This window comes from Podarcis tiliguerta (genome assembly GCF_965153285.1).
Source record: "Podarcis tiliguerta genome assembly, chromosome: 13".
Lineage (NCBI taxonomy): Eukaryota > Metazoa > Chordata > Lepidosauria > Squamata > Lacertidae > Podarcis > Podarcis tiliguerta.
Window position 1 is genome coordinate 29,119,792 of NC_139546.1, and position 27,939 is coordinate 29,147,730.

The 27,939-nt window shown below is 40.8% G+C and overlaps 4 protein-coding genes across 4 annotated transcripts; 2 read left to right on the forward strand and 2 right to left on the reverse strand.

Annotated features, from left to right (window-relative positions):
- Positions 1-3,320: 3,320 nt before the first annotated feature.
- Positions 3,321-8,749, forward strand: LOC310662109 (vomeronasal type-2 receptor 26-like; the record flags this gene model as incomplete). The annotated part of the gene is made up of 4 exons (XM_083408877.1): positions 3,321-4,037; positions 4,193-4,420; positions 6,260-6,386; positions 7,848-8,749. 4 exons carry the CDS (start codon positions 3,321-3,323, stop codon positions 8,747-8,749), a joined length of 1,974 nt encoding a protein of 657 aa, XP_083265003.1.
- Positions 8,750-9,856: 1,107 nt separating this feature from the next.
- Positions 9,857-10,846, reverse strand: LOC310662110 (olfactory receptor 10A5-like; the record flags this gene model as incomplete). The annotated part of the gene is made up of 1 exon (XM_083408878.1): positions 9,857-10,846. Exon 1 carries the CDS (start codon positions 10,688-10,690, stop codon positions 9,857-9,859), a length of 834 nt encoding a protein of 277 aa, XP_083265004.1. The 5' UTR covers positions 10,691-10,846.
- A 5,378-nt stretch (positions 10,847-16,224) lies between these two features.
- Positions 16,225-17,317, reverse strand: LOC310663390 (olfactory receptor 6F1-like). The gene has a single exon (XM_083411209.1). The coding sequence runs from the start codon at positions 17,307-17,309 to the stop codon at positions 16,371-16,373; it is 939 nt and encodes a 312-aa protein (XP_083267335.1). The 5' UTR covers positions 17,310-17,317; the 3' UTR covers positions 16,225-16,370.
- Positions 17,318-26,730: 9,413 nt separating this feature from the next.
- LOC310662112 (olfactory receptor 6F1-like) lies at positions 26,731-27,693 on the forward strand (the record flags this gene model as incomplete). Its single annotated transcript, XM_083408880.1, has 1 exon — positions 26,731-27,693. One exon carries the CDS (start codon positions 26,731-26,733, stop codon positions 27,691-27,693), a length of 963 nt encoding a protein of 320 aa, XP_083265006.1.
- Between the last annotated feature and the right edge of the window lie 246 nt (positions 27,694-27,939).

Genomic DNA, 27,939 nt, shown 5'->3' on the forward strand with positions numbered 1-27,939 from the left:
AGTGAAACCCTGTCATTGCAAAAATGGCAATAATTAATTCTGCTGCCTATCAAACTCCCTGTGGAATCTGAATAGGAAAGAATTTGAAACATGGTATTTAGTAAATATACCAATTAGAGTTTAGAGCTACTCCTAGAGATTAACAATATATATTATTCAGGGTTCAGGCTTCTTTACAAGCTGAATGAGCATTTATATTTGCCTTTCAAACTATAGACTAATAAGGGAGTTGACAGTGGACATAGTGTAATATCCCTTGAGTGGGGATTTTTCCTTGCACTCAGGATGCTGATATTTCTGGTGGTGCTTTTTGTACTGCCACCTCACACAACATGCAAGGCTCACATTGTGAAGTGTCATGTTCATGATCCACACCCTCCACTTCACAAGTATCACCAGTCAGGAGACCTCATCCTTGGTGGCATAGCTTCTCACAGCTACATCGTCTCTAATGCCTTAGCCTTCGCTGAAGATCCCCCACAGGTATTGCCCGAAGAGCTGGTGTAAGGACTTCTTCCTTTGTCCCTTTGTTTAGTCAGCCCCAGAACTCAAATCTGGCAGCTGTGCCTTACTGATTTTTTCTTCTGTACCTTCTGTTATTTTCAAAAAAAGAATAGAAACATTAAAACAGGTAATTTCCCAAATGCCCAGCTGTAGAAGGAGAAGCAGTTGAGAGAAAATTGAGGATACATAAATGAGATGAATCCATTGTCTGAATGAATGAGAACAGAGACCTCATCTGCCAGTGTTCCACAATCTTAGGAAAACAGATGAAGATGTTGCATAGATCACCAAATGTATTAAATGAATGGACTTCACATTAGGGAAAAAAATCAAATAGTTTTGCCTTTCCTTTGGTCAATTTGTTGTTGAGTATTGTTTTGTTTTGTTGCAAGGGCAATATGCAAAATGCTAAGTTTAATTATTGTGATCATAGAAAAATAATAACAATGCAATTAGTGGTATACTGAATGGGTTAAAACTTCCTGTTCCCCATAACAATAAAATAAGGAGGACTATAATCATGATTAATTTATTTAATTGACATATAAGCCTGAATATTCTAACTGCATATCTATTAATTTTAAAAACCATTGTCTATTATTCTGTAAATGAAATTAAATCCTAATTCCTAAATCATCTTCTTCTTCATTTTTTTTTACCTTCATATATTCCTGATAATGGTACTTATTGATCTCATATTCACATCCTCTCCATCCTCTCCCCCTGCACTAGATAATTTATTGTTTTGGTTATTGACCACTAATACTTCCATTATTAGGTGAAATGCTGATTAATGGCTCAGAATGGTTGGCTACCAAAAACAAAACCTTGTTATTTTCCTTTAAGCATCTCTTATGGGAAAAGAGTATTGCCTTTAAAAATGCATGCCCTACATAAGATTACTGTCATGAATACAACCTATTGTTATACATTAAGTGAATGTTAGAATCACAGGTTTAAAGTTAAATATGCAATTTACATTATACATTTTATTTTTTCAAGTCAAATATTTTTGATGAGCAGTCCTTTGGCCAAAATTGAGTATGAGACCTGAATCCATTCTCACTTCTGGGAAAGATGTCAAGCATTATGTTGAATTTTCTTTTGGCCAATACAGGGATGGTGTTTCTACTTTAGAAAAGCAAGATACAAAATTTCAGATTTTGGCCAATAAAAAAAGCAGGATTGCTGGTTTCAACATTATTATTATTATTATTATTATTATTATTATTATTATTACTATTATATTGGTTAAAATGCTGTAATTCTAATTTTACACAATGTAAGATATCTTTCTGATGCAGATTGCAATTCTTATTCTAGCATGGCGCCTAAGAATTACCAGCACATCCTGGCCTTGGCATTTGCAGTAAAGGAGATCAATGGCAACCCTCAGATGTTACCTAATACCACTTTGGGCTTCCACATCTTTGACAGCTATTTCATTGCAAGGGGGACTTATCATGCCACACTGCTCCTTACGTCCAGCCCAGACAGATTCGTCCCGAACTACAAATGTGACACTCAGAATGATTTGATAGGTGTCATTGGGGGACTTGATCCCCTAACCTCTCTTTATGCAGCAACAGTCTTGGATATCTACAAAATTCCACAGGTAAAACAGTCTCTGTGCTGCGCACTATGGGTTTAAGGAGGTTTTCTCTTAATGTTTGTATTGTCAACCATGTTTCACTTTATGGCTTAGATGCTAAAATATGTAAACTGGTATTGTGAATAAAGCATAACCTTAAATAAAAAATCCTGAATTTATTAATACAATTAAGAAAAACAAAGCAACATACTTTTTCATTCCTCTAGTTTTTTCATCATCTGAGCTTATAGAAAATTGAGGATCAGCTTGAATGTAGCCAGGCACTCACCAAAAGGAGGTTAGATGCATTAACTCAGAGCAGAGAACAATGTGGTTTAACAGAGTTGCACCTTTGTTAATCTTCATAGAAGACAATTATTGAGAAATATATGAAATCAGCCACAAATCTTTTGGGCAAGAATATACAAGTGACACCAGGGAAGCAAAGGTCATTCATCTCCTTTATCAATAGTCATATATACAGTGCTCAAGCTCCAGCTCTCTCAATTTCATTTGAGAGCATCCATTCATAACTGAAATAGAACACAAGTCTTAATAAATATTTTACAATCATTAATTGAAGCATAGGGACCCAACTCCATACGCCATGACAATTTGTTTACTTATTATTACTTAAAACCACTTGAATGCAAATGAAACCTCAAAAGCAGTTAAGAGAAGAAGAAAAAAGAAAAAAAAACTCACAACCAAACTTTAAAACATATAAAGTTTAGAATACTGCAACAATATAAATTTACCTCAGCTTTCTAAGCAACTGAGAGGGCTAATTTAAACAAAAATGTGTTCAGCAGCAATTAAAAAGACCACAGTGAAGCCGACTGCTTGATCTAAAACAGGCACGGAGTTTCAAGGTGAAGACATTGCCAAACTAACCAATCTTCTTACAAACGCAGAACATATATTATAGCAGTCACATAGGGACATGTGGGATAAGGTAGTTCTCATAGTTTTGCTTGTTGTGCTGCTCTACATTTTTAAATGTTGCAGAAAAACTCACTGGATATATCCATTAAAGCATTCCTATTCATTCTGTTCCTTTTCTGCACCCTCCTCCACGTAGCTCACATATGGTCCTGCTCCCATCATGCATGATAAAACTCCAGGCCTCTCCTTCTACCAAATGGTCCCCCAAGAAGCCCTTCAGTATGAGGGGATTCTCTCCTTACTTCTGCATTTCAAGTGGACATGGATTGGGCTCCTTACGATGGAACTTGAGAATGGAGAACAATTTTTGCAAACAGTGGTTCCAATGTTTTCCTCTAGTGGTATCTGTTTTGCCTTCATAGAAAGAATCCCCAAAGTATCTTTCATCACTGAACTAAAAGACATGATACAGGAGTGTGCAAAAATATGTGATAAAATAATGGGTAGCAAAGCCAATGTAATGGTCCTCTACGGAGAATCTTACTCAATGATATTTCTTAGATGGTTTCCATATTTATCAGAAGAAGAAGAGATGGGAGAGGTTGCAAGAGGTAAAGTGTGGATAATGACAGCCCAGATGGAGCTGACTTCTGCAGTTTTTCAAAGGACTTGGGATACACAAATAATCCATGGGACTCTGTCTTTCACAATTCATTCTAATGCTCTACCAGAATTTCACAAATTTCTTGAACACATAAGTCCCTCCAACACAGATGGTGATTATTTCATCAAGGACTTCTGGCAACAAGCCTTTGCTTGTGTCTTCCCTAGTACAGTCACAGATGTTATGGATCCGAATATTTGCACTGGAGAGGAGAACCTGGAAATGCTTCCTACACCTTTTTTTGAAATGAGCATGACGGGCCATAGCTACTGTATATACAATGCTGTTTATGCCATGGCCCATGCTGTCCATGCCATGTTCTCATCCAGACTCAATTCAAGATTACTGGAAGACAATAAGAAGCTGACATCTCAGGTTTATCAGCTATGGCAGGTAATGTGGCCAGATTTCCCTTGAGACCATGTGCCATAAATTGGTGTCAAAATAGTGCAGTAAACTTTCGCTGTGATGGTTCTGGTCCTTTTGAGATGCAGTTAACATTGTCTTTATTTGTAAGACTGACGTATACCTCTCTTTTCAAAATCTAGTTTCATCATTTCCTCAGAGCAGTGTCATTTAATAATAGTGTGGGAGACACAGTTTCCTTCAACCAGAAGGGGGAGTTGGAAGCTGGGCTTGATGTTATTAATTGGATTGCTTCGCAAAACCAATCATTTCGTAAAGTTAAAGTTGGGAGAATGGATCCCCAGACATCTTCAGGGAAGATGTTCACCATCCATGAGGATGCTATAACATGGCACAAGTGGTTTAATCAGGTACAATCAAATTATCAGTATTTTAAGTCCTGAAGTTGTTGGAGGAACAAAAAATATGCATCCTTTACATTGAATATATGTAAAATGATTATCATTACTTGAGGTCAGTCTCTGTTTACTTGGGGTTCTGCAGAAGCAGCATTTGCTGTCCGGTAAGGCCACAGCATGATCCCAGGGACCATGTTTCCCTTCCTGCGCAACTGGGGGTGGGATGCACATTCCCTCCGCCTAGCTATATAGACATTGGTCTGTTGAAATAGGCCAATTAGGTGCCTGTAGGAAGGTGGGCTTGCCGCCCTGTAAAATAGAATCACACCTGGAGTCCCACTTCTTGGATTCCCACCAGATTCACCACCCACCCAGGAAGGGTTATTGTCTGTCTGCCCACATTGGGGCCGATGGGCCATAGCAGTGGTTGGCAAGGTTTACCTTGCCTGTGGCGGTTCACTCCAGTGGAGATCCCTCCATGGGCTGGATTGTGCAAGTGCTTGAGTGCGAGTCACCAAGATGTGCTGCGCTTCTTTAGCGCAGTGAGTGAGGACTCACCGAGTGGGTGGCTCTGTTCAGGGGAGACCCGTGGGTTGGTTAAATGACCCCCGTGGGCCATAGCATCATTTCCAATGACATTCCTGGCAGGATCCTAACACCTGGTGCATGTCAGTGGCCCACTTCCGGTTAGGATTGATCCTACCTTGCGTATCAACCAGGAGGTGCATTCCTTAATACTAGTTACATTCCCAATCACTTTGCCAAAACCTACATCTGTAATAAATAATGTTTTGGCCTATTTCAACCCATTAACCATCTTATTACTGGTTTCCCCCTCACTGAGCTGCAGGCATCATGCACCTGGGAATCCAAACACACACACTGATTTCAGTGAGGCTGCTCAGATTACTACATCACTGAATATCACCCAAAATAGTTAAAATTCAAATTTCATCCATAGGACTAAACTATATGTAACCTTTAAGTATTTGATACATGCAATAATTGCTGACAGCTGTTTGAAGTCTTTGCAGTAAGAGGGAGGGTGGTGAACAAACCAGTTAGCCTTTCCTCATAGTTGTCTTCTACCCTCTGAAGGGGAAATCTTTATTTCCCGCTTGCTTCTATCAAGACAACAATTAATACTCTGTAACACATTGATTCCAGCTGCCCCACTATATTGGGTAGTCTCAGTGACAAAGTGAGAGTACAGTCCATGCCATTATAAATGCATGTTGCTTTTATAAAAGCTGTTCTTCTGAAAATTGATTGAAAATTGGGGTTGAGACTATTAATGGAATTATATTATTCAGATGGAACAAAATGGCCATAAGCACTGTCCTTAATTGTGGAATTGGCAAGATCATAAGGCAGCATTAGATAATTGTTTCAGGTGCTAGATCAGGCTTCCTCAACCTTGGCTCTCCAGATGTTTTGAGACTACAATTCCCATCAACCCTGACTGGTTCTGTTAGCTAGGGATTATGGGACTTGTAGGCCAAAAATATGTGGAGGGGTGAGGTTGGGGAAACCTGTGCTAGATGCAGGGGAGCAGTAAATTGCTTTTTCCTGGAATGCAGCCACCATTAATGACCACCCTTCTGTTTCTGAAAGCAGCTTTGAACAATCAACACACACTCTCTCCATCTTCTCCAAACTGCCTCAATTCGAGAAAATGGCAACAGGTTACCTGCTTAAAATAAGTGCATTCTAGACAAGGTGCACCTGCATCAACACTTTTATATTGTGACCAAAAGTTCAGTTAAAATTAAGGTAACAATTTATGGTTGACCACCTACACGTTCTCAAGGATTCCAAGCTCTAGATTCTCTTTTTTCCTTCATGGATTAGGCAAGGCCTATTTCTCTATGCAGTGAGCAGTGCAATCCTGGTTCAAGCAAGAAAATGAAGGAAGGGAAGCCATTTTGTTGCTACGACTGCATCCCCTGCCCAGAAGGGAAAATTTCAGACCAGAAGGGTAAGCAATAATGCATATAGAAAGAGGAAAATTGCCTGAAATTCAGAGAAACAAAGCTAAAAATGCATACGGATGTGTGTATACACTAGGACTGCATTCAGATAACACTTTATTCCATTTTCCAAACATTGTTAGCTAATAATTTTGATTTTTTTATGTGGCCTTTTAAAAGATGTAACAGTAGATGCAAAATTTAGAGGGAGGTTTCTTTACCACTTCCATGTCATTAGCATTCAGTACTAAATGCATTTGCAATTTTGTTAACCTGTAAAATTGTACAGCCATACCTCCGCTTACATATTCCTCCGCTTACATAAACTTTGGGATATGTAAGCAGCAAACCAGGAAGTATATTTCTGGGTTTTTGCTGTGTGTGTACTCGCAGAAGCGGTCCCTCCGTTTGCGGAAACCTCTGGATCTGACCGGAGCTCCAGAATGGATCCTGTCCGCAACCAGAGGTACCACTGTATTTGTGTTGTAACTTAATGTGCTGAAATTGCAGGAATTATTTAAGGGGTGCAGGTATAAGGGACGTGGGTGGTGCTGTGGTATAAATCACAGAGCCTAGGGCTTGCTGATCGGAAGGTTGGTGGTTCGAATCCCCGCGACGGGGTGAGCTCCTGTTGCTCGGTCTCAGCTCCTGCCAACCTCACAGTTTGAAAGCACATCAAAGTACAAGTAGATAAATAGGTACCGCTCTGGTGGGAAGGTAAATGCACTGGCAGAGGAAGAGGAGTGCGGGGGGAGCACAACGCCCCTGGCAGCACGATCCTGGTGGGGTGCCATCACAGCTGCCCTCTCTCCCACCCTGGGCACCACATCCCCAGGATATGCGCCAACCCCACACCCGCCTGCTCTCCGCCTCCTGGTGCTGAAGCATGAAGCTCCACCACTGGGTAAACGGCGTTTCCGTGCACTGCTCTGGTTTCACCAGAAGCGGCTTAGACATGCTGGCCACATGACCCGAAAAAAACTGACTGTAGAAAAATGTCAGCTCCCTCAGACAGTAAAGCAAGTTGTGTGCCGCAACCCCAGAGTTGTTCGTGAATGGACTTAACTGTCAGGGGTCTTTTAACGTTATAACAAGATATACTTCCTTCCAGCCATATGTTGTATTTCAATTGCTCTTGTCAGCTAATTTGAATTGCATGTGTATAACAGCCTTGGTAGAAGCACTGAAATACAGATTACTAGTGCAATAAGCAAACATGAATAGCAGGGCTCTGTGGTATCATTTCTGTTTGCTTGGTTTTCCAGTTAAAAAAAAATGGCTGCTTAAAACCTTAAAGCTGGGAAGAATTTGAAACTTTCCACTTTAGAAAGACTCAGCCTTAATTACTGTAGTCACACTACATTTTACAGGATGAATAACTTATTCTTCTCCAATTTAAATTGTAAAATTGGCTGCTCTTGAGATTAACGGCATGTTTGTGAGATTATGCCAAATATTTTCCTTTTCAGATACGAGTGACTGTGCTACATGTTCAGACCAAACATACCCAAATAAAAACCATAATTTCTGTATTCCCAAGGAAATAAGCTTTCTGGCTTTTGAAGAACCTGTGGGGATCAGTTTAGCCCTTTCTGCTCTTTCCTGTTCTTTGGTCACCGTTCTAGTCCTCTTCACATTTATGAAGAACCACAACACTCCCATTGTCAAAGCCAACAACCGGCAGCTCACTTACACGCTCCTCCTCTCCCTCCTGCTCTGCTTCCTTTCTGCACTGCTATTCATTGGACAGCCTCAGAAGGTGACGTGTCTCCTCCGGCAAACTGCTTTTGGCATCATCTTCTCAGTGGCTGTTTCTTGTGTGCTGGCAAAAACCCTCACTGTGGTTCTGGCTTTCATGGCCACCAAGCCAGGATCGAAAATGAGGAAATGGGTGGGAAAGAGGCTGGCCAATTCCATTGTACTTTCTTGCTCCCTTATACAAGGAGGCATTTGCATTGTGTGGCTGGCAATCTCTCCCCCATTGCCAGAGGCTGATGTACACTCAATGGCTGAAGAAATAATACTTGGATGTAATGAGGGGACTGTGATTATGTTTTATTGTGTCCTTGGCTATATTGGTTTCCTGGCCATTGCCAGCTTCACTTTGGCCTTCCTTGCCAGGAAGTTACCCGACACGTTCAATGAAGCCAAGTTTATCACTTTTAGCATGTTAGTGTTTTGCAGTGTGTGGTTATCCTTTGTTCCAACCTACTTGAGCACCAAGGGGAAATACATGGTAGCTGTGGAGATCTTTTCTATCTTAGCCTCCAGTGTGGGATTGTTGGTCTGCATCTTTTCTCCCAAATGCTACATTATTTTGTTGAAGCCTGAATTGAACAAAAGGGAACAGCTAATACGAAGAACTAACTGAAGATTTAAATATTTGTTTCTATAGTTTGGTGAACCAGGGTTATGCTAATTATAAACTGCCTCTTCATTTTATATTAATTTAGTGTTTATTTTTCTTCTACATTGGATGCTACTAAAACACCAGCTCTCTCTAATCAACATAATAAAATTGTTGAGCTTTTTCCCCCCCTCTTACAAAAACGCCAATGAAACACCTTTGTATCATTGACTTGACAAGGTGTCTCCTTTCAGAAAATCCTCCCCAGATATCAATTCCACCTTTGAAATCCCAGTAATGTCCGGGTAAATCTGGTCATAAGGCAGCCCTAATTTTTATATATTTTTGATTTTCATATCAATGTAAGACCAAACAAAGAAAAAATATTGATGGAAACATACTTTTAATAACATCAAAATGCATCAAAACATTTTATGTCTAAGTGTAACCTTGAGAGATTAGTGGGGGAAGCAATTTGGCTAAACGGACTGTATGTTATGGCAAACAGCATATATTATGTCATTGTTAGACATTCTAGTTCAATTGAAAATGAGGAACAGTAGAATGTAGAACAGAGAAGAAGAGGAGGAGGAGGAGGAGGAGGAGTTTGGACTTGATATCCCACCTTTCACTTCCCTTAAGGAGTCCCAAAGTGGCTAACAATCTCCTTTCCCTTCCTCACCCACAACAAACACTGTGAAGTGAGTGAGGTTGAGAGACTTCAGAGAAGTGTGACTAGCCCAAGGTCACCCAACAGCTGCATGTGGATGAGCGGTGAAGCAAACCCAGTTTACCAGATTACACGTCCACCACTCTTAACCACTACACCATACTGGCTCTGAATAGAAGGAGCAATTAAAGAAAAAAAATTATTATACCTTTAATTCCAATTCTGATTAAAGTGTTTTACATCTATTCTGCCTCCATATAGCCCTGGCATTTGGGGTGTGGGTGTGGGAAGGAGATTTGGCAGCCACATGGCTTGGAATCCCTGATTTATAGACCCAAGTAATTGCCTATGCAGAAACGCAATATAAATTAATACTAAATCTTTCTAAAATTAAACGATTGGGATGAATGAGTAAATTGTCCCTTCAAAGCAAACAATACCTCACTTATTAGAAGTAAGGATCACTGGTCTATTGCCACTTCTATTGGGGTTCCCTTATATGCTGCCTCTGGTTCCACAGTGGTGGCCATGCATGGACAATAAGGTTCTTTATAGATGAGTTTCCACAGGGCTTCTTTGACATCTTTGTTTCTCAGACTATAGATCATGGGGTTGAACATGGGTGTGATGACAGTGTACAACAAAGAGAAGAGTTTATTGAGAATGGGTGACTGTTTTGCTGATGGGGCTGCATAAACAGTACCTAAAGTGACATAGAACAGTGTCACCACAATGAGGTGAGAGGAACATGTGGAGAAAGCTTTCTGCTTCCCTTTGGCAGATGGAATTCTCAAAACAGTCAAAATAATTTTGGCATATGAAGCCAAAGTGAGAAGAAAGGGGACCATTGTCACCATGGATGCTAAAATGAATGTGGTCATCTCTGCTATATGAGGGTCAGCACAGGAGAGCTTTATAATAGGGCTTAAATCACAGAAGAAATGGTCAATTTCATTGGAGGCACAGAACGGCAATCGGAAAGTTAGAACGATAGTCACTATGGGAGTCAGGAATCCACTTATCCAGGAACCAGCTGCCATCTGAAAGCAGACTTTGATGTTCATGATGGTTGTGTAGCGAAGTGGATTGCAGATGGCTAAGTACCGATCATAAGACATCACTGCTAAGAGATAGCATTCAACGACTGCCATGGAGCCAAAGAAATAAAACTGGGTAATGCAACCAGAGAAGGAGATGGCTTCACGTACTTTAAGAAGAGTCTTCAGCATCTTTGGGACAACTGAGGTTGTATACCATATCTCCAGGAAAGAGAAATTTAACAGGAAGAAATACATGGGTGTGTGAAGGCCTCGGCTGAGTGATACAGTAATCAATATGAGGATGTTGCCAGAGACTGTAATCAGGTAGATAGCCAAGAATGTCACAAATAGAAGGATTTGTAGACCATGAAGATTCCCGAATCCCAAGAGAATAAATTCTGTGATGGTTGTTTGATTGTTTTCTAGTAAAATGAGCATCTGAATGCAACAAAAGAATTATAACAAAGAGAAGAGAAACAATAACAACTACAACAACAGTAAAATGGTTACAGTTATATGGAATAAAATAAAAGTACAATTCAGACCACAGAAAGTATTTCTAGCTGCTTCTTTCAGAATATCCTATGTACTATGTTACTAAATAGAGAAGAAACAATAATTAGTAGCCTGTGTTGTTGTCCAGAGTTGTGGAATCACTGTCCTAAAACTGCTACAACTTATCTGGCTGATGCTGGGTATATATACAATGTCAAGTTAGGGGCTGTGCAGGCACACTGAGAGAGGGTTGCCATCCAGCATGAGCTGCTATGGCCTCATATCCACCAGGGATCTGGAAAAATATTTGGAGTTTGGTCCTAGTACACATTTTGTAACAGGCCAGTAATTTTTAGTATAGACCCTGAAATCCTATACATGGTCAGTTAGAAGCCCCTGGATTAATTTATTTGATGTGGTTTACTCCTACACAAGCATGCAAATGATTGTAGTTCTGTAGCTTTATCATATGGATATAGGAGTAAGGTAGGGTTGCCATATTTCAATAAGTCAAAATATGGACACAAAAATTGTTGTTTTCTCTCCGTTTTACTCCTATTCATTTCTCTGACAACAAAACCTGCAATTTTTCCCAAGTCTGTAATGCCATGATGAGCATCTGGACTCAACAAATAATAATAAAGCCATTAAATCAATTTGGATGAAAATAACATTGTAATGGAAATGGCTACTCTCCACATGAAATGGGGGGCACTGTTTGTGCGGTCATGCACAGCCTCCCCCCAAGCCTGCGCGATTCTCCGCAATGCAGCCCACCTTTGCCTCCCCAAGCTGGATACCTGGAGGTTCCCGTGTAACCTTAAACAATTAACCAATCCCAGCTGGGGAGACGTTGCCAGGGGGAATGGGCCAGGTAGGATTGGGACCGCCCTGCACACACAATAGAGGGTGGAACTTAACTGGGAGCCCTCAGTCAGCTCCCGCCTGACCCTCCCTCAGTTTATGCCTTCTTATTGCAGGTTACCTCTTCTTTACAAGTATGCAGGCACCACTGCAGTCATTAATGGTTGCTGTTGAAGAACCAGGGAGAAATTTCCCTGCATTGGCAGGTTTTGCCTTCCCCACAGCAAAATGTCACAACTTTGGCGGTTTCAGGCCTTGGGTGGAATGCTTTAGTCTATCTTCCCTAAATGGCAGGGGGGGGGAGCGGTGACTCATGCCCCCCCCCCCCCGTGGCGGCAATCCCAGGCTTCCCCGTTAAAGGGGTTGTGATGAGGGGAGTCACTGGCCATACGCTGAAATGTTGTCAGTGCTCTACCCTGTGTTGCAGTGAAATGGGGGGGGGGGGCCTCTCTGCTTAAACATACGTCTTCCGGAGCCAGCCCTAACCCCACACAGATTACATAACCCTGGTGTTCCCCAGATCCTCGGCTGGGGACTGGGAGAAATAAACGCCCAATGCCTAAGTCAAGGTCTCCCTACATCTGAAAGTTTATTATGGCCAATATTAATCCCATAACATGTTGTCATGTGTCATTACTCCACCCAGGTGTCGCCTGGGGTCGGGGGGTCTTCGCCTGGCCATGCAATATATTTATCACAGCTCAATAAAGACACAATTCCCCCTCCCATGTTCTGAAGGAATATTCATTTAAGAGGACTTGCTTTTTCTTGTATATTTGAGAGGAGACATTTATAGCAGAAAATTTTGTCCAGTGCTATGTACTATTGTGCAGTGTGAACGAGTAGAGGTATTTTTATACATTTTTATCCTTAATTTCAGTTCCTTTCAGTTCCTGTTCATTTCATTTGAAATGCTTTCAAAAAAGTATTTATGCATTTCCCTTCAGAACTGTCAAGAACTACACTGCATCTTTCAAAGATACACAATTTCCACCAGGTAAGGAAGTTTAACCCACCAGGTCATATTCAATTGGAGTCAAATTGCTTAAGCAACGCTGTGGAAAATCAGAATAATCTGGGGCAATCCAGTGCTTTAACAGGAATACTATATTGCCATGAATTGCCTGGTGGAAACAGGGCCCCCACACATATGACAATACCCACACATATATCACAATCCAACTTCTGAATAATTATGAATAGGATTTCACAGCATATAATCAGTATATTGCACAATATAGTTTTTATATCCCACACATCATACTGGGTTGCCCCAGCCACTCTGGGCAGCTTCCAACATATATAAAAACCATAATAAAACATTAAACATTAAAAAAACCCTTCCCTTTAAAAGGATTGCTTTCAGACAGTTTGGGGGTTGCCTAACTCCATACCCCCCAAATTTCTCCAATGAAAATAGGGACATCCTAAGGAAAAGTGGGACATTCCAGGATCAAATGAGAAATTGGGATGGCTTCTCTAAATCAGGGACGTCCCTGCAAAATAGGGACACTTGGAGGCTCTGCAATCCAAATAACAGGGAAATCAACTGAAGTGATCATTCTGCCTTTCATTTTTACACAGTTGCTTACCATTCTACTGAAATGAATGCAGTCATACACATTGGTTATTTAGATATAAGTTGCAGTACCTTCAGTGGAGGTTACTCTTATGTAGTGTGTGCAGAGTCTTAATAATCAAAACATGAATTTCATTGGGGCCACAATCATATACACACTTACTCAAACAGAAAGCACTGAGGAAATGCTCGTAGGAAACTTAACTTCTGAGTGAATGTGCTTTGGAGTTTGCTGTTCATCACTTTCTTCAGCTCAAATGAGCAAATCACAATGTGCCAGTTACTTCTCCATCCAATTAATGATTAACTAATGAAAATCACTCTTGCAACATGTGGTAATGGTAACCGTTATGTTATAGCAGTTTCAAAGATACTATGTGCAACACTTGCATATATATTTTCTTCATTTGCCAACAGCTGGATATGTGTCCTGATTCCCCTGATATGCCTTCCATTGCCCATTCACACAAGGTGGCAATCATGCAATCATGGGTATGCATGTGTGAGTTAGACTGATCCCAAGCTCTTTCTTACTTTCAAAAGGTCCATGATCAAGAAGGTTCCAAAGCTTCTTGACCATGGGAGTTGCTGGAGTTTTATCATGTTAGAACATGCAGACACTTGGCCACAAAGCCACCGGGCAAAATAAACAAGCATAAAAAAACACAGGTGTTACTAGGATCTGAGTTGAAATGTCCTAAAGATTTACTAGTATTACCTGCCTTTAGGGTAAATTAGTGAAAACTATGAAAAGATCCGCAGATAGATGTAACACTGAATGGCTATAACTTGAAATAAAACATGCTGAATAAAATAAAAGTGCTGTGATATGAACCTCTGAAATCAAACTTATTAAAGATAAATTTAAAATAGCTTACCATTATAAAAAATGTCCCATGTAACTATTTCTTGATTTTCCGAGAGGCTACAAATAATTCATTTAAAAGCGTTTCAGGCCGGGGAGCTGTATATTTGATCCTCCTCCCACTTTTGATATTTTAGAAACTAACTCTGAATTAAGGTTTGATCACTTCATCACCAAATCAAAAGCAGACGAATCACAGATTATGAACGTTGGGTGTATATTTAACGTCCCATTACACATCAAAGTTGATTCTAGTGCAGTGACTTAGACATTATACTACAATTGACATTAAAATGTAAAGTGAATGTCACACACTACAATATTTATTCCCAAAGGAAAGCTGTTTCTAACTGAGATAGTGTCAGCCAAGTGAACTTTTTGAAGAGGAATAAAAGTTGAGTTAAAGAAATTACTTTGCTGATTCCTTTGAGGCAGCTTGAACAATGTAAACATTTAGAGTATGACCTTTGCATAAGATTAGCACCAGGTTTGAAAGAAATTAAATGACAGTATAACAACCCTTTCGCCCTTTTTAATAATTGATGCATTTTGTATACTGTGTATATTTTTGACTTCTTTGCATTGAGTAATTCTTCTTTGTGAAAAGCCAAATGAAGGGGGGGAAATACATAAATACATGCTTTAGAATTTATTTAGGATTGTTTGTTTGTTATGTATATTATTTAGAACACACACACATATATACCACAAATGTAATAATTCAATGTTATACCCCCATATGTATTAAAGACCAACTAGCATAACCTCCTATACTTAAGCATAGAACACTTAAAAAGAAACAGAAAAAAGTCCTTTGTGCAATTTTTCCCATGTAAGAAATATTGTGTAAATGTGTTGTGAATCATGATGAAAAGGAAATAAATATGTGTTAAAAATGGCACAAAAGCAAGATGGTGATTGCTTCAAAACATAGCTGGTTTTAAATCCTTAAGTATTATTTTATGCATTCCACTTACATGTAATTGTGCTGAAAAACTGGAAGTTCTATAGAGATGTGATTTGTTTAAATATATATATATATATATATATATATATATATATATATATATTAAAAAGATAGGAAAAAACAACTAGAAATAACTAGAGGCAATTTTGATGATGGATGCAATGGCCAGAACCAATCACTGAGCCATGGCGTCTAAACAGTTTATAGATGCTCTAGGTAAAAGGTAAAAGGGTTTTTTATTAGGGTGAGGCAAGGAAGGCCATCTTTAGTATCTGCCATCCCTGGGCATCGCCCTACCCTACTCCCCCAAAAAACCAACCTCTTAGAGTGCAAGCTGTGCAGGTGCCGTTCTGGACATTCCTTTTGTGAGAAACAACTTTCCCAGTTTTAATGTTTGCACCCAATGAATGATGGCATAGCAGTGATGATTAGCAATTTTGGAAATCTATCCAAATAGACAAAATAAAGTCAATGGGTATATCATTCCGGGGAAGAAGCTTCCTAATTCATTATTAAGCCATTTTGTTTGTTTTCTGCTAGTGGAGAAGTTACTGTTGTCCCAGAGAAAGAAATGGTTCATTTTCTTTTGAGTGACAAAAATAGCTTTGTAACACACATAGTGGCCCTCTATGCATTAGCTGCAAGCAAACAAACAAACAAACACAGGAAACAGGAAAAATGATTTAGATAAAATTGCTATACAATGTTGTGGTGATTCTGAGATTTAATCTGAAATCAAGCTTGATTTGAATTGGTTGGTGTCTCTAGTAACTGCTTTCAATAAACCAATCCTTTGCATAGCTTTGTGTGAAGAGTATTTATTGGCTTGATAGGCATACACTTTGAACAACACACAGTTTGACACTCTGCACAAAGTTTCAGTTCTCTCATAGAAAGGTGTTTTATGGAATCATATGTGGGGTGGACACACCTAGGGATATCCAAGTGCACATGTAAAGTGTGTGTGTGAGAGAGAGAGAGAAAGAGAGAGAGAGAGAGAGAGAGAGAGAGAGAGAGAGAGAGAGAGCACATGCACAAACAGAAATCTTACTCCAGTCATCTGCAACTCTCTTAACAACTAGACTGTCTGCTGCTAAAATCTAGGCCAACTAATACAGATTTTATTTATTTATTTCCCTTCCCCTTCACATCTGTGTTTTGTTAATCACCTGCACAATACTTTTCTCAACACCTCCCTCACCTCTTTATTTCTTAGTGTATAGATGAAAGGATTCAAAAGAGGCACCACAATAAGATTGAAGATGCTCACTATTTTGGTCCTTTCTAGTGAGGTCTGTTTAGATGGCTTTACAAACAGGAAGATAGTGGAGCCATACCAAATAATCACCACAGCAAGATGGGAGGAACATGTGGAAAAGGCTTTTTGTCGTCCTTTTTTGGAGGGGATGCGTAGGATGGTGAGGATAATGTAAATATAGGAAAGAAGGGTTGTCACACAGGAGCCTACAATGACAAATATAGCTGTGAAAAAAGCTGTTATCTCAAGAAAGTGGGTGTCTGTGCAGGAAAGAACTATCCAGGAATCTAGGTTACAATAGAAATTATTGATAACATTGGGGCCACAGAAAGACAATGTTGTGAGCAGATAGGTTGGTATACACATAGCAAGGAACCCACCAAGCCAACAGCCTCCTGCCAACTTGCTAGAAAGATGAATGTCCATAATGGTGCTGTAATGAAGGGGAAAACATATGGCCAAATATCGATCATAAGCCATGATGGCTATTAGGAAATGCTCTGTGCACCCAAAGGAAAAAATACAGTACATCTGCAAAATGCAACCTGTAAAAGAGATGCTTCTGCTTCTTCCGAGGAACATAGCCAGGATCTTTGGGACAGAGGCTGTTGTGTACCATATTTCCAAGAAAGAGAGATTGCAAAGAAAGAAATACATGGGAGTATGGAGACGGCGATTAGTTACTATTAGAAGGATAATACAGAAATTTCCCAAAATGGTCAAGATGTACATATTTAAAAAGATGATGAAGATTGTTAGCTGGAAATGTGAAGACCCAGGGAAGCCAAGCAGAATGAATTCCATCACTCTTGATTTATTTTGCTCTTCTTTGTTATTTTCTCCCATCTGTTCTTTTCTTTAACCTGCTGAAACACAATTATGAATGAATACGCAGAACATTTCTCCTTACCCTCAATATGAATATTACAGACAATCCTTGCACAAAGTTGGTAGAATTTACATCAATTGAGGTTTGGTTTTGATTTTTTTTTTTTTAAATCTAGACCACCACCCAAAATGAATCCTCAGGATTGCTAATACAAAAACTGATATGAATTTTTGAATTATATCTGCATTTTGGGAGACAAGGTTACCCGAACAATATTCAGTACAGTCATAACTCGGGATACAGGTGCTTCAGGTTCCACCATTTCGGGTTGCTCACTGCACTGAACCCAGAAGTACTGGAATGGGTTACTTCCTGGTTTCGATGCTTGTGTGTGTGCAGAAGCGCTAAATTGTGCTTTTCACATGCGCAGAAGCGCACGAATCACGACCCGCACGTGCACAGACACGGCGCTGTTGTTCGCTGATGCTGTGGGTTGCGAACGTGCTTCCCACATGGATCACATTCGGAACCCGAGAGTCCACTGTATTCTACTAGTGTTTAAAACTAGGGATCTGTTACTTTAATATGAGAAAGAAACTGAGAGAAACCAAAATGGACAGATTTGACAATTCCTACTTGTGATCCAGGACGCGGGTGGTGCTGTGGTCTAAACCACAGTTTGAATCCCCACGATGGGGTGAGCTCCTGTTGCTCAGTCCCAGCTCCTGCCAACCTAGCAGTTTGAAAGCACGTCAAAGTTCAAGTAGATAAATAGGTACTGCTCTGGTGGGAAGGTAAAAGGTGTTTCCGTGTGCTGCTCTGGTTTCGCCAGAAGTGGCTTAGTCATGCTGGTCACATGACCCGGAAAATCTGTCTGTGGACAAACGTCGGCTCCCGAGGCCAGTAAAGTGAGATGAGCACCGCAACCCCAGAGTCATTTGCGACTGGACTTAACTGTCAGGGGTCCTTTACCTTTACCTTTACTTGTGATCCAACCAACTGAACACAGACCACCAAGCTTGCCTGAATGGTGCCAATGTGTCCATGTGACCCATTTTTGCTAAGTGTCTGGAGTTGCAGAAACTCAAAAGTTGGTTTTCTTGAGTTTTCTCATTTCAGTTTGGAATTCAAAGCACCAGTGTTCCTTAGTGAAAGACCAGGGTTCAAATTCCTTCTCAGTCATGAAGCTAACTGGGTGATCTGAGCTCAGTTACTGAAATCAGATGGGAAAGTGGGGTATAAAGGCAATAAATAATATAAAACAATACATAAATATTTAAAATGACAATCCGGTTGGTTCCATTTTGTGTTCTGGGTTCAGTATGTAGAGGTTGCATATTGTATAGTCTGGTCTCAAAATCAGATTAAACGTGGACTTTTAGATGTTTAGTGGGACGCGGGTGGCGATGTGGGTAAAACCTCAGCGCCTAGGACTTGCCGATCGAAAGGTCGGCGGTTCAAATCCCTGTGGCGGGGTGCGCTCCTGTCGTTCGGTCCCAGCACCTGCCAACCTAGCAGTTCGAAAGCACCCCTGAGTACAAGTAGATAAATAGGGACCGCTTACCAGCAGGAAGGTAAACGGCGTTCCGTGTGCTGCGCTGGCTCGCCAGATGCAGCTGGCCATGTGACCCGGAAGTGTCTGTGGACAGCGCTGGCTCCTGGCCTCTAGAGTGAGATGAGCGCACAACCCTAGAGTCTGGCAAGACTGCCCCGTACGGGCAGGGGTACCTTTACCTTTACCTTTTACCTTTAGATGTTTATGAGAATTTTTTAAAAAATCCAAAATTTTAACAAATAGTGTTCTCCCTCTCTCTTTATATATAGGAAATCCAACATGTAAGATTCAATATCAAATTTATCTCAAAGCCTACATGTTCTGAAAACAAACAGAGCTTGGAAGCTATTTGATTTTCTTAGGCAATATACTTCCTTCACCTTTCTGAGAATGAGAGTTTGGTTGCAATCCTGTACAGAGTCAAGACTGCTTTTATCCCACTAATGCCCATACTTGTGCTTGCTTCTTTAGTCAGTAAAAATGCTGATCTAAATTCACTAACACTGCAATCCTATTGACCTTGGGAAATGCAGCTCTCCCTCTCCAAGGAAACAGAGAGAGGAGCATCTTTGAACTGTGAGATCAGATTCCATAAGGCCACCCCAAAAGCTGCCATAAACCTTATCTTACCATTGCCAAAAAGACATGCCAAAGAATATTTGGTCATGCTGGACGTGGATCAGGGAAAAGCATGGATCCAAAGGAAACAAAGTCTTCCTATCCCCTGAAGCTGCCATATACATGAGAGGACATTGTTAAGAAAATAGTAATAATAAAAAGGGGATATAAAATACTGCTTCTCTCTCTCTTCAGCTCTTGCATCTTTAGTTTTCTCCCACTGACCAACACACTGGTAGGATTGCTTTATATGCATTTTAATAAATGATTTTATAGGGTGTTAGGGGGTGGGAATACCTCTGGTAGGAGACACATTGTGCTCTTTTTGGGTAGCTTATCCACCTTTGACCCCCACTCTGCACTCAGCTCTCATCTGTGGCTCCTAGAAGCTATCAGCATGGGACAGAGGCCATACCCCCGAAACAGCTTCAGCTGGCTGGCTAAGCCAGATGAGGGTAGCCAAAAGGTCTCAATCCCTCAGAGAGTTAGGAACTTGCCCTGCATCTTAAGACAGGCTCCAGCAGATTGAATGGATGAGACCAATAGTGGATCCAGTGGTCAAGAAGGAGGTTTCTTTGTGTGCTGTAGAGAGAAGTGATGTGCAGATGGGGCTCATTTACCTGGGAAGGTACCCCTCTAGGATAGGGAAAACTCTGATCTACTGTCTTGTGGGATATCTTCAGGAGAAGAAAAGGCTAAGGAGTGAACCCTACCCAAATCTGGAGCCCATATGACATTAGGATGGGTGCTTGTGTGCCTCCTTCTGGCAACTCCTGCTCCTGCAGCCAAGCCGGTGCCAAACATATTGCTCTGCTTTCCCTTGGACCCCTTCAGCAAGGCCAAGAGTGGGGTCTTGTTGTCTGGGCAGCCCAGGACCTCTGTACCTACTGCCCAGGCTTTGCCCCAGGGAGGTCACTAATGCAGCACTAATATCACTCCCAGAGGTGCACTCCATTATCTCTCAAGATGGCAAATGCCAACATTTTAATGTAAACAGATCAGCTGCTTCTCAGCTGGTCTTCATGCCCAGAGGCCAATTGTGACCCTCCCGACCTCTCTCTCTGCCCTTCCCCAGACGAGACTCCTCATTAGCCCTGCTCTGTTCCTTCCTTGAGTGCTTTTGCCTATCTGGAATGCGTCCTTCAGCTATCTTAATGGATGGAGGGTGAAGATACATGAGGAGTGGATTCTTTGCAGAAGCCTCAGGCTTTTGCATGGCTAGAATGTATTACAACAGTAAGAGTCACATCTGTTGTTTCTTTCCCCTTTGTCTCTAGTTTCACCCCCTTCTGGCATGTAGCTCTCTCATGTTGCAAACAAAGAACTGCAGCCCTTGGGCTGAGAAAGGTTCCCCTGCTCTGATTTTTTAATTATTATTACTGGCAGGGAAAGCTACAGGCCAGCTGTTCAAAGTAGTATTTTTTTTCCATTTGATGAATTGCTGATCACAAATGCATTTAATATTTAAAAACTGTCAGAAAAAATAGGTAAAGAAAGCCACTTCACAGATATTTATTGCATCATCCTTTCATATCCATACACAGACAATATCGCTTTGAATTTTCATAGCAACCCACTCACCCATCCTATAATTCACACATACTGTATACATTTTCAGTCTCTCAGTCATCAGCTACTTTATATTTATTACATCCCTCATTGTTTCTACTCACAGAGTCTAAAACCGAACCGGGAAAGCCCTTCTAAGCACCTGAGATACAGACAGCTGAGCAAGGTATATTTATATCATTGACACGATCAGAGCTTCCCTTTACATTTTATCTCCAAGGAATTCATACAAAATGTTCTCAAGCAATTATGGAATAGATCCCCCCCCAAGGATATTTCATATTTTTTGCAGTCAATTCTCTTCATGGTTTTGGATTTCAATGATAACTCAAATTTCAATATGAAATTTCAATTTCTAATAGAGAAGAATGAAAATGCTGGAGCTAAATTAAACACCACTATGGCTATAAATAACAAGTACTCAAACTGGCTTTTATAAAATTGTTGTTGCTGCTGCTGCTGTGCTGTTTTGTTTTATCATTATTCCATTTATGTCTCACCTTTCCTCCAAGAAGTTCAAGATTTTATACATGCTTCCTATTTCCCTTCCTATTTTATCCTAATAGCAATCCAGTGGCATAGGTTAGCTGGAGAGAGCATGGCTGGCTCAGGGTCACACTGTGGGCCTCATGGCTGAGCAATGCAACACTTGAACCATGACAGCACACTTGCATCCTCAGATGGATGTAAACTTCATGCAGCCCATTGGTTCAGCATTTTTGAACTTGTACTTTCATTTTCCCATGGGCCTTTTTCTATTTTACATTTTAATCTACCACCTTTCTTGAGCACAGGATGGCTAACAGTCCGTAGAATGGTCTTAAAACTGAACTTCTTTCTTTTTTTAATTCCCAAATAATAATAAAAATAAAAAGACCACCCATGAAACAAACTCCACATCCAAAAGAATGTCCCATTTTCACTGCCACTGGTGGCACATCTATCACCACATAGTTTTTTGTAGGTGGACTGGGGGAGCTACTGGTGGCATAAGTATGTGTGTAATGCCACATCCAAGAGCCTTTTAAGTCAGTCTTTCAGGAGTTTTAGGATTGACCCCTAAGCTAGTTTCATTTGTTAATTAAAAAAACAGCACAGAAATTAGAGTTTTGTTTCCCCAGGCAGGTGCATATTTGTGGCTCATGGGTGTTGTGGAAATAATACAAAATGAACACCAGTTTTGGGAGAAATGAAGCCATAACTTTGATGATTAAACAGTAGGTGGAGGTAATATGGCAGGAGGGTGAGGATCAAGTCTTTATTCCACTCAGCTTCTACTGATGGAATGGCATTCCTTTCAAGATTGGGAAGCACAACCCCTCACCTTAGGAGTCGCCCAGTACTGAACTCATATATCAGTGTTGATCTCAGTACTGAACCAAGCATCTGAGGTCCCACTAGGGAACCCAGAGAGATATTCCAGGAAGGCAGTGTCAGGGACGAGCCAGTGGTTTCAAGTTCCCTGGAGGGAGGGGGGAACATGGGAGTGGAAGAAGTGGTTGATGTGCCCGAGGGGGAGGGAGATACTGAGGAGAGATCTGTTAGAGTAAGCTTAGAGCAAGAAGCAGGAAGGGCGTAGGGAAAAATATGGGTTCAGAGCTGATTTGGGATCTAACAGACCCTAGGTCACACTCTCCTGTGCCCACTTTGGTGGTTTCCCACTGTCTAACACTCCTTCTAGGGATATAGTGTGTCCTCCCCAAAAGAGGGCACGTGTTGTGGTGAGACCTGGAGACCGACCTCCTGGTTGTGGGTGGGACTATTGGATAGCCCCAACACCCGAATTGGTAGGTCACTCATTGCTGGGTGTAATCTGACCAATGGGGTGCAGCCTAAACAATTCAATGGACCTATTTAATCCCTTGCACATAACCCAGAGATTCTCTTTCGCCTCTTGCAAACGGAACAGAGAGCAACCTGTCGTGTGTGCAGCTGAGAGACTTGCCTTTGACGATTGTCAGTTGGTGATATTGATTCCTTTTATCCTCTTTCCCGGTTCCTTTCTAATTTAATTTATTTTCTCCTCATCTTAATTTAACCCCCCACCAACCCTTCACCTACAAAAGGGTCTTTTCCTGGTGTGGGGCTTTGCACCCAGTAAAAGGCAGCTTGCCGCTGTTCCATCCCCATCCCCCAATTAGGCTTCTGCAGCCGCTTTGAAAATGGGGATGAATTCAGCTGAGGCTGACATTGGGCTTACCCGATACAATGTGGCTTTTATTCGTGGAACTGCGCCTGCTTGGTGGTGTGTTTGTAGGCGCCCCCCCCTGCTTTAAAATATGAAGTGGGGGGGGGGGGACTTGGAAGAGTTGAGAGCAGCTCTTCCTGGACTCAAAAATTTTGGTCACTGATGGCAGTGACGTGTGTGTGGCTCGGTAGCCAGTTGCCCAGCTGCCACTGAGAGGGCCAGGAAGTGTGTCCAGAGCACAGCGGCCATTAAGGTTCTGGCCTTGGGGGGGATGGTGATCTGTCACCCGGGCATTACCTTCAGTGATCCATCCGTTTACAGGCTTGATGGGGTTCATCTGTCTGTGATTGGGAATGATTTGTGGCTGACTGCAGTGTTAGTGGGGTTATGGGATTGGTTACAGGTGTGAGTGGTTGGCAGTGGGTGCAGGTGCTCGTGTGGTGGATAGGCACTGGTTCAGGTGATAGGAATGGGAGAACAATCTTGCCATCCTTATGTGAAGGGTATTCCATTAAAGGAATCCAGGGACTAAACTTGGTTTGGTCAACCCCCAAGAGGGGGTTGTGCCTGTGCCTGAGTCCAGGGGAGCATCGGGGAGGGGGGGTGGACAGAGTCTGTTCCCGGACTTTCCACCTACCTCAGGTGTTCACCCTTGGCTGACCTATGATAGAGCTCTGGGTCAGCGCTACCTGGAACGGTGTAGGGACCTAGTCAAACCAGAGCCTATGCAAACACTCACTTTTCAGTAATCAATAAAGTTGTGGCCTAAATTCTGCCAAAAACTAAAATTTGAGTCAAATGTTTTTTTATTTGGGGGGGGGGGGAGGTCCTCTGGGTCTGAACACGCAACACTTCTTCCACCAGCCAATTGTTTGAGTGAGTAACTGGTGTGATCCTTACTGGCAGAGCCAGGCAGGTCTGGCCAGAGACCTCAAAAAAGCTTCCAGTGTTGTTTAGGGATGTAGATTGCTCTGCCTCTCCTCATCAACTATGCATAAGATTGCATGGCAAGCCTGTTTCCTATTAATTAAACATTAAAATTATCTCAAAAATGATAGAAAAACCTCTGTGGCAGAACAACTGAATCACTTATGCAATTTGCACACACACTGGAGGTGGAAATGGTTGCCGTAATGCAACATGTCTTCCGCACTTTTTATCTATCTGGCTTTTGGGAAGAACCAAGTGGAAACAAAGCAGGTGGCAGGGATGGTAGAATCTGTCAATTTTGGTATCTTTCAGTTTCTCATTGTTTCCAATCTTCTCCACATTTCATCATCAGCTTGTCATGATGATTATGATGATTTTATAAAGTCACTCAGTGAGCCATTTCTGCTCTAACTGCAACTGAGAGATTTAAAGGGCAGAAAGATAAAAGTTTATGACCCATTCAGGAGATATTGTGCTCTGTCTTCTCCTTAGATATTTCTTATCTACAAAAATAGATCTTGATCACCCAAGAAGAACGATAGATAAAGCAGCAGGGACGAGTAGGTTGGTTCCTATGGCTTGGTGGGCCACATGAGGACATGAGCTTTGAGTTAGCCACCCCTACCTTAAACTGACATTCTCCTCCCCCAAAAAGCTCTAAAATTATTTGCTTATCTATAATTTCTTTTTTCCTTCAGTTACATCCTGAATAATGATTGACTGCAGTGATGTTCCAGATGCACACAACATAGAACCACACTTGCATATACTGTGTTTTTGTTGTTGCTTTTAAAAGAGAGATATTGAAACAGAGTCTTGTCACTATTTGTTAGCTGCTCATGGATTTTTTCCCCCCAGCTGCAGATGCTATATATAAATAAAGTTTGTGACTGAGTTTTCTCCTATACCCTAGGGAGAAAAACCCATTCTCCCTGATCCAATACACCAGGCACATTAAAATAAGTAAATAAATACACAGACATTACTCCTGCGACTTAATAATAAAGCAAGCAACACCCATTGCATTTACTCAAAGTGTATAAATTTATTGACTATAGTCAAGAGAGAATTCCCAACAAAAATGCATAAAGGTTGAAACACATGGGATCAGAAACTAAAAAATGTGTTGCAATGGATTAGGCAAGCACCATAAATTTTCAAGTGAGAATGCTTATTATTTTAATGCAAGAAAAAACACAGATAACAATAACAACTTTTTTATCTCCAAGGAATGCAGTTTTTTCTTTAATTGTTACACGGGGTCTTGAGGTCTTCATCAGCTTAATCAGAACAATAGAAAGGTAAGAATTGTCTTTATTATAAATCACTTAGGGCACAATCCAGCACAAATTAATAGAACTCTACTATTTCAATGACAGAAGTTTAGAGTGTTCAGAAGAAGGGAAATAAGTTGTAGTTGTAAATGTAATGGTTAATGTGTGTAGATGTGATAGTAGGGATTTCCCCAAGAATTTCATGCTTTCAAATTTCTTCATGGACTTTCCAATTAACTACTCTTGTTAAATGGAAATCAGACACAAAAATACACTCACATGTATGGGCTCTAAACAATTGGGACAACTGTATATACTTTTGCTATAATATGTGATTCCTATTCCATGGGACCACACAAGATCACAGCAGAGAGAAATGTCCTCCCTCCCCCACTGTTCCACAAGACCCGGCACTGCCACCTTCCCTTTTGGGTGCATAGTGGTCTGGACTGGAAAAATAATGGACTTCTCTTGCCCTATGTTGGACAGCAAAATAACACAAGCTTAAAGCCATTGATAAAATCCCATTAAAGCCATCATTGTCAGCATCCTAACACCAGGAAAATCTTTATGGAAAACATTACAAAGTGAAACTTTTCTAGAGCATCTCATGCTTAATAGGTTTAAAGTTTGGATATAGCCCTAATGACTACAGTGTACCATCGTAAGAATATGAAGCAAAGAAAAATCTCTGATTAAATTTAATGAAAATAGAATTTTATTAATAAGTTGCTGGAATAGTAAATTTCAGGGGAACATATATTATTTTCATTAGTGTAAATCATGTTCCTGTGATAATTTATTTTTGTGTTGTTTGGGTTTCTAATATATTTATTTTTTGCTAATGATATTAATATGCCAAAGATCCAGAGAAAAAGAGAGTAATTTTGCAAATAGAAATCAAAGCATCTCTCTGCCCTTCTGGCTGAAAATGCAGCATGTATTCTAGGCACCCACTAATTCTAGGCTGAAGACCTGTAACAAAAGTGTATAGAAAATATAGGTGTAAAAATGGACAGAATAATATAAACTGATTTATGAATAGAAATCATTACAGTAAGACAAATTGATATTATATGAGAAGTAGTGATATTTCATTTGAAAAAGAAAGCATTTTGAACTAAAGTGCTGAATTAATTAAAATCCTCTTACAATGAACTTTTGGATTATATTTTTATTTGTTAATAGTTATTCTATGGAGAGCATTATTAATATTTCTTCAAATAAGTGAGAGTATAAGAGCCACCATTTCCAATCACTAAGTTTTCTTGAATGTTGTTTTGGCAGAAAAACACCTGATTCTGATGAGAGAAGGAAATGACTCCACTGTGAAGGAATTCATCCTTCTGGGTTTCTCTGGATCTCATGAACTACAAATCTTCCTTTTCATTCTCTTTTTCTTTATGTACATCCTGACAATCACTGGAAATGTGGCCATCATAGCTTTAGTGCGAGCCAGACGACAACTCCACACACCCATGTACTTCTTCCTCTGCAATCTTTCCTTCCTGGAGATATGGTACACATCAGCCTGTATTCCCAAGACTTTAGCAATCCTTGTGTCCAAGAGCCACCAAACCATCACCTTCACAGGGTGCATCACACAGATGTACATTGTTTTCTCCTTGGGATGTACAGAATACTTCCTGCTTGCTGTCATGGCTTATGACCGCTATTTGGCCATATGCCACCCATTGCACTACCACACCATCATGTCCAAAATGTTGTCTGTCCAAATGGCACTGGGATCTTGGATATGTGGCTTTGCAGCGATTTCGGTACCAGCCTTCCTTATTACCCAGTTGTCTTTCTGTGACTCCAATGTTATCAACCACTTCTTTTGTGACATTGTGCCTTGGATAGTCCTTTCCTGTACTGACACGTACACATTAGAAATAGCATGGTTCATACTTGCTGGTATTGTCATCATGGGCTCATGTGTGATAACTTTAATATCCTACGTTTATATCATCACCACAATATTAAAGATTGCATCTGCTGAAGGCCGTCAACGAGCCTTTTCCACCTGTTCCTCTCATCTCACAGTGGTGATAATATGGTATGGTTCCACCATTTTCCTACATATCACACCTGCCAAGCATCAGTCACTGGAATTGACCAAAACGGTCACTCTCCTGAATACTATTGTAACCCCTTTGTTAAATCCTTTCATTTACACACTCAGAAATACTGAGGTGCAAGAAGCTTTCAGGGCTACATTCAGATTCACAACTATGTTACAAATTAGCAGAAAAGACAGAGGCTGATGTTCTGTATATGTGTCATTTGCATGGTGCATGGGACATTTCCTGGCAGTGCATAGAATCATCTGTGCATTTGATGTAGGGCTTATGAATTGCTACAGTGTCCTTCCCTATTCTCACTACTCTCTGTCACCACCATTCTTTATCATCCTCATCCATTTACTAAAGATGGAAGTATTAAACAGAAGCTTAAATCTCTCAAATTCACATCATCAAGTGAATTTGATTTCAAAGGGACTGAAGTAGGCA

Coding starts and splice junctions, on each gene's coding strand:
- LOC310663390 (XM_083411209.1), bottom strand. CDS start 17,309: ATGGGAGAAAATAACAAAGAAGAGCAAAATAAATCAAGAGTGATGGAA.